This window comes from Artemia franciscana, unplaced genomic scaffold, assembly GCF_032884065.1.
Source record: "Artemia franciscana unplaced genomic scaffold, ASM3288406v1 PGA_scaffold_32, whole genome shotgun sequence".
In the NCBI taxonomy this organism is placed as follows: domain Eukaryota; kingdom Metazoa; phylum Arthropoda; class Branchiopoda; order Anostraca; family Artemiidae; genus Artemia; species Artemia franciscana.
Window position 1 is genome coordinate 2,270,266 of NW_027062665.1, and position 13,324 is coordinate 2,283,589.

General features: G+C 36.0%; 1 protein-coding gene and 1 long non-coding RNA gene across 4 annotated transcripts in view; one reads left to right on the forward strand and one right to left on the reverse strand.

Annotated features, from left to right (window-relative positions):
* LOC136041660 (uncharacterized) overlaps positions 1–13,324 on the reverse strand; it is a 46,989-nt gene that overhangs the window by 28,108 nt on the left and 5,557 nt on the right. Inside the window, exon 1 of one of the 3 annotated variants that reach the window (XM_065726373.1) lies at positions 633–682. The exons of 1 other annotated variant lie outside the window; for it this stretch is intronic. In XM_065726373.1, coding sequence (XP_065582445.1) covers positions 633–653 — 21 coding nt within the window. In that variant the 5' untranslated portion in view covers positions 654–682. Of the gene's footprint in view, positions 1–632; positions 683–2,667; positions 3,470–13,324 lie in introns of those variants that run through there. One more of the 3 variants, XR_010621088.1, reaches the window with a different exon arrangement.
* Positions 3,952–13,324, forward strand: part of LOC136041661 (uncharacterized) — a 31,767-nt gene continuing 22,394 nt past the window's right edge. Inside the window, exon 1 of the long non-coding RNA XR_010621089.1 lies at positions 3,952–4,063. This is a non-coding gene — a long non-coding RNA (uncharacterized LOC136041661). The remainder of the gene's footprint in view (positions 4,064–13,324) is intronic.

Sequence of the window (13,324 nt, forward strand, 5' to 3'; positions counted from 1 at the left end):
ACCTGTAAAGGGTTATACTCCGGTGAGAAATATATTCCACCACGCGTGTTTCTATGTACATAAGAAGTGACGCACTTTATTCTGGAAGCGAAGAAAATGAGCTATAAGACCAAACTACATGACATTTAACAAAAAACAAGAGAATATTGAAAAAATAAAATTAAAAACTATCAAGAAGACAGGAGTGATTTTCAGCCAGGGAAAAAACAAAGCAAAAACACAAAGGCAGATATTTCGGCTAAGACCTCCGCCAAACCATTCTCAATGCTAAAAAAAAATCACAGAAAATACTAACTTTTTGAACTGAGCAATAACAAAACAAGAAAAAAAAACTGCTTCTTCTTCTTTATAGGCTCAGATTAAAAGGTTAGTTTTTTCCCCTGTTCTTAGCACTGTGGACGGCTTGCCAAATGTCCTTGCCGAAATATTGGCGTTTCTGTCTTTGCTTTGCTTTTTCCACTGGCTGAAAATATTCTTAATTTTCATGGTTATTTTTTGATTATTTTCTCTTTGTATTTTCTCGTCTTTTGTCAAAAGTCCGAAGGAGGTGAAAATATAGAATTCATGTCGTCAGTTTTTTTTCAATGCTTAAGCTTAAACATCGCAAAGACAAAAAGCAAGAAACCGCTTACATATAAACTGGAAAGCTCCATCGTTAAGTTTCTAGACAGCTTTCCCTATCATTCAATTATCGTTTACTGCTATCACGATTGACAAAAGTAGCCACGCTATCAGGGAGGAGTACTCTGTTTCATTAATTTGTGGTTGTACCGTAATGACCATGAGATTTCACTCAAAATGGTTAGAAGGTTTTTTTGTTTACCTTTTTTGTTTTTAATTAAAAACAAAGTACATGCCAATGAAGCACGCACAAAGTTCCTTTGTGTAGTCTGACAGAATAAAATAACAAACATCAGATGGTATAAGTTTCTATGGTCACTCTTCTTTGGAAGTGGCTGGGTAAAACTTTTTTGGGTTTTCAAAGCCCTTTGTCAGGCACTTTTTAGGGGAAAATAATGATTTTTTTCATGTTTCCTTCTTCAATGGGGTTTGTTTCAAGGACTTACGCCACTAAGTTTCAAATTGATCAAGAATAAAAATCTGTTTGCTTCCATTTCCAGGTAGCGAGAAAACTCGTATACGGTCGTGAACAATTTCAACCAAAACAGCATGTCTGAGAGCCCCTGGATTTCTGCCACAAATTTATAAGTACTTTTTTTGTTTTGAATTACGATCTCTTCACTTCTCAACGTTTGTTTTGTTTTGTTTTCACAAATAGATGCTAGCTTCAGACCAATGTCAGTAAAATACTGGGTTAAAATCAGTAAAATGGTGTGAACTCAAGTTTTTCAAATTTTACTAACCTTTATGAACTAAAATAAACAAAGGGGGTGGGGTTACGATGTTACCTCTAAAATAAGGATTTTTCGGAAGATCACTAATCTCTCTTAAAGTCAAACAAACACAAGGTAGAAACAATGGGGAATTAAAAAAAATTTTTCCAAGACAGTGTAATTCAATTCTGTGGATATTTCAGTCTTATGTCCAAGGGCCGTCTTCAGCACAACACCAGATATATATATATATATATATATATATATATATATATATATATATATATATATATATATATATATATATATATATATGTATATATATATAAACCTTCTATGACTAAAAACCTCCTATATTTTTTTTTTAAGATTTTTGAAGGTATTTACGTCTGTTAGGATATTTTTTTCCGACGATTAAAAAAAAAAAAAAAAAAAAGGTGAAGGCAGGACCGCTCCAAGATCTTTACATATGAATCTAAATTCAAAAAAATACGACGGACTTGGCATATTAATCGGCCTAATGGCACATACATGCCATATATTTCTCCGACGACCAAATTCCTTAACTGGGTAGCTTGCGCAATAAAAATTAGCATGGCCTGGGTAGTGTTGCTCCTGAACATAATGAAAAAAACAACAACATTCTATTGTAAGTTTGAGTAGTAGTAAAATTTATGCAACCCATGGACGGTTTTCAATTTTTAGTCTGGCTTTTGTTTCTTCTACTTCTTCCATTTTATCACATTACTAGATTAATTTTGAGTTATATCTTCAGCTGCTTCGTCAAATTTGAACTCTTTTTTTTATTTCTTAATTAGTCAAATATTTGTTTCTTCTATGTTGCGTTGATGTCCATTGATCCTGGCCATCATCATGAACTACCTTACTATATGACCAAAGTCAGATTACTTAATTTTGAGTTTACTTTTGAGATTACTTTTGATTTATATGTTTAGATATATTGATCTGGATTTAAGGTTGTTCTTAGACTTTTTTTGTCAGTAAAAATGATGGTGCTGATTGAAAAGGTTTCAAAGCACACCGTTTGAACTGTTTGAATCTAAAATCTATGCTTTAGTTTGGCTGCAAAGGTAAGTTTGTTGTTTCCAAGTAATATTTCGTTAACAAGTATGCAGACTTAATCAGAACAAATCGACTAACTGTACTAATCTTAATTGGTGAAAGGCCAATAGAAACCATTTTCCCTCTAATGTACATAAAACATAATTATACAAAAATAATCGTATCAAACTGTATATTGTAACTAATAATTATTAGTAAGCAAACATCGTCAATAAAAATAATAAGAGATTGACTAACTTGTGGAAATTCAAAAACAACAAATAAAAAAAGTATGGTAAAACTCTAGTTAATTGACTTCTTGCTATCTCAGAAAGGGTTTAGGTTAGGAAAAATGAAACTTCCAGGGATGAATCTACAGACTAAAATATGTCCCCGGAAGGTTTTTGAAGCAACTACCTCCACTCCTTCTCCCTCTAGAGGGCCGTGACCTTGATGACCTTTAAAAATATGTGTGTTATAAAAGTGTAACCTTGCAAAATAAATCTTGTGCTTAATTGAAGCACAATAAAATGGTTTTCAGCTTCATAACTTGGCTCAATTCCATTTTATAAGGTTTCAAAGATATGCAAATACATTTCCTAAATAAAAAAAAAACATTGATATGGCTCAAAATTCTAATCAAATAACAGGAATTGCATTTTCAGAACTAAAGGCAGAGAAAAAGCAACTAGTAACTGAAAATAAAGGTAAAATGTTGTTTTGCCAAAGACCTGTCATGTAGGCAAATTTCAGGGCCCTCTAGAGGGAGAAGGAGTAGAGGTGGGCACCTTACAATATCCTCCGGTGGCATACTTTAGCCTGTAGACCCATCCCTGAAAGTTTCATTTTCCTAACCTAAACCCTTTCCGAGATAGCAAGAAGTCAATTAACTAGAATTTTACCAAAAGCATTTATATTCTTGTGCCGATTCCAAAAAAAGTCAAAGTTGTTTGTTGAAATTTCTTGATACTAGAAACAAGCATGTAGCCTACTTTTAAAAAAAGGGAGAGACACCAACCAAATGATACACAGTCTTGAGGAAATTATACCAGCGTTTCCAATAAGTTTTCAATCTGAAAGAAAATTTAAGACCTCCGTCTGAATATTAAAAACATACGTCTCAAAGTCTAGGTCAATTCGTTTGGTTACTCTTTACGGACAAACATACAGTCGCGTGAATATTTCCAGATAGCCAATTAATTAAAATAGTTAAAAATTTAAAAAAATAGGCCTAGGCTAAATCACCTAGGCTAGCACAACTTATACGGCCCACTGAGTAATCACCCTCAAGCTAGGAAGAATTGCTTAGTGTATAGAAGGAAGTGACAGGAAGTAAGATGGGGGGGGGGGGGCTGGGCGCCAACCGTTCTGTGCTTTCACACACCCGTCCTGTTTATATTTCCCGGATTTCTCCACGTACCCATTCAGAGCTGGTTTGACTCATGCTGAGCTTACAGAGTCACGTCACAGAACCCCGTCGCAAACCAAATGACTGGTCGATAACCGGGATTGAACCCGTGCCCCTTGGACAAAGAATTCTCGCTTTGTCCAGTAGTGAACTAGCTCTCACGGTAGTGAACTAGCTCTCAGTAGTGAACTAGCTTTCATGGTGTCAACATCTAAACTAAACGGATTAGTCTTCATTTTCACACACCTGATAGTCTGAGGTATGAATTTTAATCCCACTTGCTAGATCTCGCAGTATTTGGCAAAATACCAGTTTTTAATTAAAACCTGTGTGACGGTTTATCAAGGTGTCAACATCTATTGATTTTACATACTTGATATTCAGTGGACTTAAATTGAATGTAAGGAGAGAGGGAGAGGAAAAAAAGGAAACAGAGGGAAGGTGGAGTAAAGGAGTGAGGCAGGTTAATTTTAGAAAGCATTTGGTCAGTGTAAAATGGAAGACAAATTAATTTTGAATCCTGTTTTGAATTTTTTAAGCCGATCTTTAACTGATGGATTTAGGCAAGATTTTATCCAAAAGGCAGCTGTTGCTTATTTTGATCGCGATACCATCATCCAAGGAAAGAAAGTTCTTTATGCCGAACTAAGTGTTGCAACCCAAATGGTGACTCACTCTAAAGATAAAGATAATATTCTTAACACATGTAAAACTTTAGTTGCTGCTGCCAAGCAAAACCTAAAAATCCCAAAATTTGTTATTCTTAGTCCATGTGAAGTCCCAACTATAGGAGAGGCCGTAAATGCCACAGTTGTATCCAAGGTCAATGAGTTATCGCGTAAATTGGACAGCGTTCTGGCAGATATATCTCACCCTTCAAGTAGCCTCTCTGACCAGTCACTGGTCTTGCCCCAAATTCATGACTCAATGCCTAAACCCTCGTATGCTGTAATGCTAAAAAACCCACCAAAAGAGCTAAAAGGCCCAACGGAGCGCCAAGCATTTATAGACAGTCTTTGTCCTAGCTCTGGCAGCGATGTATTTGAGCTACGCCGCGGCAAGAATGAATGGAAACTTGTCGTCTCGTCTAAAGAAAGCGCTAGTCTCATTGTTGAAAAGGCAAAGCGTTCTGACCCCACTCTAAATGCTACACTTAAGGAGCCTGCTTTTGTTGCTGTTGTGAAACAAGTACCGGACGAACTAGTCGACTCGTCACTGAAGGAATTAATCCCAAAATGCACCAAAACAGCTAAGTGTGGTGCGTCACGCACATTCAAAGTGTATTTCAAATCAAGAAAAGACTTAGATCAGTTCCTACAAGAATCAGTGAAAATCGGCTATGAGCGACTTGCCACCCAAGAGTTTGTGTTTTTGCCTCGTCGATGCTTTAACTGCCATATGACTGACCACCTTGCAGCAAACTGCACAAACACTACCCCGTGCTCAAATTGCGGGGCTAGTGACCATAAGTCGAAATCTGAACCCCCGGGTAAGAACAGTCTTTTTTGCGTTAGTTGTAAAGCTCCAGGCCATACGTGCTACAGCATTAACTGCCCTAAAAACCGTAAAACCTTGTGCCGATGACTCCTGTGATAAATTTTATATCTTGGCATATACATGCTTCTTTCGCGATTAAATTGCCAGTGCTGATTATTTGTTTGTTTCTTGGTTTTTCCTTGTTTCTTTTTCCTTCTCTTTCCCTATTTTTTCTTATTTATCCTTACCTCGATTATACTATTTTTTTCCTTATATTTTTTCCTTATAACTTTGGTCTGGTGGGTTTGGTCATGGAGCGGAACTGCCATCCACCATGAGTATATCGATGATTTCTATTGGTGACCAGATTGGCGTCAACTCCTTTGGGGAATGTCTAATTGAATTACAAAATAATCCTTTAAATATTGAAAATATGACTAATAATTCAATTGGAAGTAGAAATCTCAAGAATATTGATTCTAATTCGGCTAATAATATGTTTCGCATTTAAATGGTTCTGCCTCCTCTAAACATGATGATGTTTTCTCTGTGCTTCATCTTAACATTCAGGGACTTTGCTCGTCTTTTGATGAGCTGAAACGTGAGCTGATCGTCAGTGGCGGAACTCCTGATGTTATAGGATTATGCGAAACTTTCCTTGATTCAAAAAAGGATATCCTTTTAGATATTCCGGGATATGGGATGGAGAGGCTGAATAGGAAACGGATGGCGAGAGGTGGCCTTGTCCTTTATATTACTGATCGTCTTACATATAATGTCCGAAGTGATTTGAGCAGAAATGAGGAAGGAATCTTTGAATCCCTTTTTGTTGAGTTTAAATCAATGCGTAAGTATTTAGCTCTGGATTTGGTTTATAGGTCCCCAGTGGATCTATTCCTTCGTTTTTGAAAATTCTGGAAGAAGTTTTGGACTCCTTATGAACTAAACATCCTTATGAACTAATCCTTATGGGTGATTTTAACCTCAATCTGCTGGATCAAAATTCTGCTTCAGCTATTGATTTTTGTCGATGATGCTCTCTTCGGGAACTCTACCTTCAGTTTGTATACCAACCCGAGTTACTGACACGCATGTGTCTCTTATTGATAATATTTTTTCGTCACTAGATGTCTTAGATAATTTGGTACTGGCTAGTGATATTTCTGATCATTTTCTCGCTACTCCCCAATATAAGAGTGATGATCAAACACATCGTATAGCATCATCATATACTCCCACATTTTTCCGTTATGGTGATACTGAGCTATGTCTACTTAATTATCGTCTGGCTGACCTACCATGGGACAGTTTGGTTTCTGACCCAGATTTTAACCGCTATTTTGATTCCTTTTATGATTTAGTGAAACAAGGAATCCTGGAAATTTGCAATCAGGGTCCAGCGCCCCATACTTCGAAAAGGATAGCACCACTGAATCCATGGATGAGTTCAGGTCTCCATAAAAGCTGGAAAAGGGAAAGTTATTTGTGGAAGCTTTACAAAACTTCATCATCTGTAGCTAATCACGAACGTTTCAAGACCTATAGGAGTATTTTTAATTATCTCTGTCGGAAGGCAGAGTCTCAGTATTATCATAGGAAATTTTCTGAATGTGGGAAGGATGTTAGGAAGATATGGTATGTAATTAATTCAGTTCTTAGACCTACTCCCCCTCTGCCTTCTATTCCATCAATGCTGATACTCAATGGTAAAACCGTTCAATGAGATGCAGATGTTCAGCTAGAGCTTACCTCTTACTTTGCTAATATAGGGAAGGCAACTGCTTCCTCTGCAAGCTCTACAACTTCTCGTTGCGATTTTAGAGCCTTTTTTGGACCCAAATGTTTAAAGTCGATGATCTTGAATTCTGTTACTGAATTCGAGGTAGCTCGTATCGTGAATGCTCTTAAAGGATCATCCTCTTCAGGACCAGACAAAATTCCTGCAAGGGTTATCCGTGCCATTCTACCAGCTATTTTGTCACCATTGACTAAGCTTGTCAATCTGTCTTTCGAAAAGGGAACTTTTCCTGAATCTCTCAAGCTAGCTAAGGTTATAGTGCTGTATAAAAGTGGTTCTCGGAGTGATCCTGCTAATTATAGGCCAATTTCTCTCCTATCTATTTTCAGAAAATTTTTTGAGAAGGCTATGCTATCCAGGCTTCTTAGTTTTCTAGACGCAAAAGAATTTTTGCATGATTTCCAGTTTGGATTCCGGGCGAGTCACTCTACGGAGCATGCTTGCGCAGCTTTCTCGAATTTAATTCATTCGGCAACAGATTCTGGTCATATCCCGGCAGCTTTATTTTTGGATGTTCGTAAAGCTTTTGATTCCTTGATTCATCAGATTCTTCTTTGGAAACTATCGCATATTGGTATAAGATCAAGCGCTTTTTCTTGGTTTGATTCATATCTTTCTGGTAGGCTTATTTCAATTGATCCGCTTTTCCGGAGCCCTTTTGAAGTATATTATGGCGTCCCTCAGGGATCTCTTTTTGGTCCCATTTTATTTCTGATGTACGTTAACGATCTGATTTTAGCGGTAAAAAACACCAAGCCTCTGGCATGCTGCTAGCTGTATCATCCTGATGCTCGGTCGTGTTCCAATACTACTTCTAATGAAGATTTTCTTGTTGCTTTTGCTGATGATACCACTCTTGGGACCATTTGGAGGACGGAATGTGATATCAAGTCTAATCTTGTTGCCTTATTCGAGAGTTATTTCATGGTTTAATTCGAATTACTTGGTCTTGAATGTTGGTCCCTCAGCTTACACACCTTTAGGTGTCACAAGGCTCCTTGTGTAGACCAGAGAATCGGGTGATCCAGTTTCTTGGTGTCCTGCTTGATGAGAATCTTTCATTCAGAAACCATGTGGCCATGATTAGGGTTAAGGTCTCAAGGAGTTTGGGTATCATCCGAAAACTTAGACACACATTTCCCGGATCTATTCTGAAACTTCTTTTTTTCTGTCTTGTCCAGTCATATGTTTCTTATTGCCCCATTGTATAGATGTCTACTTTTCTGTCTACGCTGCGGTTACTTTCTGTCATGTATAATAAAGCACGGCGTCTGGTTATGGACACCAACCGTTCTTCACAAACACCACTCTTAATTCTACGGTCTATTTACATTATTTCTTATGCTTCTTTTGTCTTTCATCAGCATCACGGCAATCTTCCAAAATCTCTTCGAAATAATTCTATGTTTATTTCTGATTCAGCTCCATATAGCCTTCGTTCTTCAAATAATATCTACATTCCGCCTACCCCTACTATTCCCTCATTGCTTGTCAACAGGTCTGGAATTCACTACCTTCTTCAGCACAGAGATTCCTAGGGACTTCTCAAAGGATTCTTAAGGATCATTTAATAAGGAATGACATAGAATAACTTTTTTTTTCTTCCGAGGAGTTGTTGTTCCCTGAGTTCTGTTCGTGGTGTTTGGTTGTCTTCTCTGCGCTTTGAGTCCAAGGCCTCAGGTATGTTCTCTAGGTTCAGATATGTTCTATTGTTCTCTTTTTTTTGTATTTGTTGCTTATATTGTATACCACTTATATATATATTGCTTATATTGTAGTTATTATTTGTATTTTTTTTGTACCCCCCTTGTATCCCTGGCCATGGAGCCTTTCGACGGGGAATAAGGGTACGAAAATTTGCCTTTGCCTACATACGTGATTATTTTACCTACCGAGGTTCCTGTTATTCCTGCTGTGGCTTATTCTAGCTTCGCCTCAAAGCTTGTAAGAATTGATTCGGAACTTAAGCAAATCCGTGAGAAGATTTCGTCGTATGATCTTAAATTCCCCCCTCTTAGCAGCCCTGGCGCTCAGTCATTGAATCCCGATCTGACGACCGTTGTTATTTCTAAAGTCCCATCAGAATTAGATAATCCTGCCAAGCGTCGCGAAATAATAGACTCTATTCCAGGTCATGAATGTATTCACAGCATTAAGCCCTCTGGCGATAAGCTAGTGGTACGAATTGACAAGATTGCTGCAAGGAACTTTTGCAATGCCGTTCCAAATGTAATGAGAGATTGTGACGTCAAAGTAAAAGAAACGAAATATATTGGAATCATTAAAGGTATACCGACCAATTTTGATGAGGAAATGTTAATTGATTGCAATAATATTACTCATGCGAAGCGAATAGGCAATTCTTTGGCTGTTAGAGTGTTTTTTGAAAACGCTGTTGCGCTGGCTAATGCACTTCGACTTGGTATAAAGATTGGGTATGAGATATATCGAGTTTACGAATACCAACGCCCACCCAAATGCTGTTATAATTGCCAATCACCAAATCACTTAAAATCAAATAGTGATAAAGAAAAATGCTGCTCCCGTTGTGCAGGGCAACATGAATCCTCGCCTGATTCTCCGTGCCAGGCTACATCAAAATGTGCGAACTGTCAAGGCAATCATGTGTCATTTTCAATGAAATGCCGAATTCTTCGTGAACTTCTGTCGAAACGATCGTCCTATACTAGAAAATGAGTGCTCAGACTAATTTCACTATATGTTCGTTCAATATTAACGGTACTAAGGATAAAGACGTTTCTTTAGATCAGAAATTAGAAAATTTTGATGTTTTATTCCTCCAGGAGCATCTCCTACCTTTAGTGAGCTTAAACTCCCTACAGAGAAGTAACGAACACTCAGTTTTTTCTAAAAGTGCACGCAAAACCTCTGGCAGACCATCAGGTGGCCTAGCATGTTTAATAAAAAAGACGCTGTTTTCACCACCCCCTTTATGCTATCACGAGAGTGATTGTTATGTTGCTATTCGTCTTGCCAACCTTGTCCTCATTAATGTTTATCTCCCCTGCGACCAGAAATCCCTCCGAAGTTTAACTAAATTTACAAAATTTTGCGCCTTAATAAAAAGTCTTTTGAATGGCATTGAGAGTAGTGGACTGGATTGGTTATTAATCGGTGATCTGAACTGTAACATTCACTCTTCTTCAGTGCGGACTGAGCTTCTGTTAGATTCCTTACCGAATAGTAACAAAATTTTGAAGAAAGATGCCTCCCATTCCTATATCCATAATAGTGGCTCACTTTCAGACATTGACCATTGTATCGTTTCTTCTGGTCTCATCTGTGGCGAAGTCCATGTTGATCAGGATGAGCGTGATTACGACCATCTCCCCCTATCCCTCACTGTTACCCTTAATGCTACTGCGGAGAAGAACCTTCGTCCCAATTCTAGAAAATGGATTTCTAAAAGAGAATGGAACAAAGCTGACTGGCCTCTTTATTTTTCTACGCTTGTTAGCCTTCTATCAACGATTAAAGTCCCTTTTAATCTGTTGTGTACAAGCGTTGGGTCCCCACAAGCCAGAATTCAGCTTAATATTTATTATAGCCACATTGTATCGTGCTTAAAGAGGTCTGAAGAAGTAGCTGTTCCCCTATGTCGCTTTAGAGCAAAAACAAGAAGTTCAATTTGGAAGAATGACCCAGAGCTCAAAACAATAAGAAATCGGGCTAAGTTGTGGCTAAAAATTTGGATAGCCTGCGGCCGCCCCTTAAGGGGTAGTGTTTTCGATATTAAACAAAAAACAAAACTTGATTTTAAACGCTATCTTCGAAAAATTAGGTACAATGGTGCTGAATTTCCTAAGTCTCCTAGCCAGTGGAAAAAAGTGATCAATGCCGCGAAGTTTGATAGATCGCCTACGGCTGACCGAATCCCTAATGTATCATGGATCAATCATTATAGTAACATTTTCGATACAGTGATATATGCGGTTCATTTTCGTTTTGCCAAGCTCTGTTCTAATCTGTTGCCTAACAAAATCATTCAAGGTCATGTACCTCCCGTTAGTGTTGACCGTGTCAAAAGAAGTGTAGAGAGACTTAAATCGAAATCTTATGATATAGACGGGATCAGTGCTTTTCACCTCAACACCGATTCGGAGGAATTAGTTTATCACTTGCAGTTACTTTTTCAGATGTGTTTATGCTCTTCTTTAATCCCTGATTCTTTTTTAGTTGGTAACATTACGTCAATTTTGAAACGCGGTAAGGACCCAACTAGTTGCGCTTCGTATAGGCCTATTACGGTTGCTTGTACTTTAAGTAAAGTATTTAAATATGTTTTGCTCCCTGATCTCCTGTCTAATGTAGATTATATGTCTAATCAGTTTGGCTTTAAGCCGTATATAGGATGCCAACATGCTCATCGTGCTATAGTTTCGCTATTACTTGAAGCGCATAAAAATGGTTTTGAGGTTCATTTTTGTGCACTCGATGTTTCAAAAGCTTTTGATTCAATTTGTCATGGCCAACTTTGGTATTCTTTAATCCAACTTGGTGCAAATGTGTCTATTATATCAACTCTTCGTTTTTGGTATGCTAATTCATATGTTCGACTCAAGTCAGGTGACACCTACGTTGGTAATATCCCCATCCGTTCTGGTCTTAGGCAAGGAGGAGTCTTATCCCCCTATCTTTTTAATGCTTGTCTTTATTCTGTTTTGCCACGTATTAATCCATCATGTTTTTTAGGCCTAACTAATCTTTCGTACATTGCATATGCAGATGATTTACTTTTGATCAGCCGCACTAAATCTAGCCTAATTAAGTCGACCCAGCTTGTTTCTAAGTCTTTTGAGGAAATCGGCCTCAAACTTAATACTGAAAAATGTGAATATTTAGTTTTTAATGCTAAGCATCAAAGTAGTGATCTTGATTGTGGTTATTTTTCAGTTAAGCTCGTTTCTTCGATTCGGTGGCTTGGTATTAATATTTGTTCATCTTTATCGGCTTTTCGATCCTGTGGGCTAAATGATATTAAAAGTAAACTTAAAAAAGGGTACGCGAAAATTGTCCCGAACCGAGGCAGATTTTCACGAAAGGCTTTATCCAGACTTTATTCTACATATTGCGATCATTCTATATTGTTTCTTTCCGGTTTGCGCCCGTTGTTTAATAATCAAGATTTGCAGGGCATAAGAGTTATGTATTTTCGTTATTGTAAATATTTATTGTATCTGCCGCGTTCTTATAGAAATCAGAAGATTATCAGAAAGTTTTGTGCCACTGATATTATTTTTGTTTATAAAAAAAACTCTATGCTAGATTAGGTGCTGAGGCCTGTCAACGCTTGGGCCCTTACCACCCTTTGATTAGACTGTATTAATTGTATTGTTTGTGTTATTTCGTTTTTCTTTCCTTAATGTTTTTACTCCGCTTAATTTGTCAAAACAAGCGGGTAACAAATAAATTATTATTATTATTATTATTATTATTATTGTAATTCGATTTTGAATTGTATTTGTTTTGTATTGCATTGAATTATAATAATAAACTTCTTCTTCTTCACACCAGCGTGTCAACCACTTATATACAACCTACTTATATATATATATATATATATATATATATATATATATATATATATATATATATATATATATATATATATATATATATATATATATATATATATATATATATATATATATATATGTATATATACATATATGTGTATATATGTGTGTCATCTCAAGACGTGTATCATATATATATATATATATATATATATATATATATATATATATATATATATATATATATATATATATATATATATATATATATATATATATACATATATAAATATATGTATATATATATATATTTATATTTGTATATATATATATATATATATATATATATATATATATATATATATATATATATATATATATATATATATATATATATATATATATATATATTTTATATATATATATATATATATATATATATATATATATATATATATATATATATATATATATATATATATATATATATATATATATATATATGTATATATACATAATATATATTTTATATATATTTTTTATTTCTGCCCGTTTTAGGTTAATATTAAAGCAAAAACAAGCTTTTTTAAATGCAAGTAAGGAGCAACATTAAAGCTTAAAACGGACAGAAATTATTCTGCATACGAAACGGGTTTTCCCCTCATCAATGTCCAGCTCTTTACGCTAAGGTTTTTTGTTGTTTTAAAAA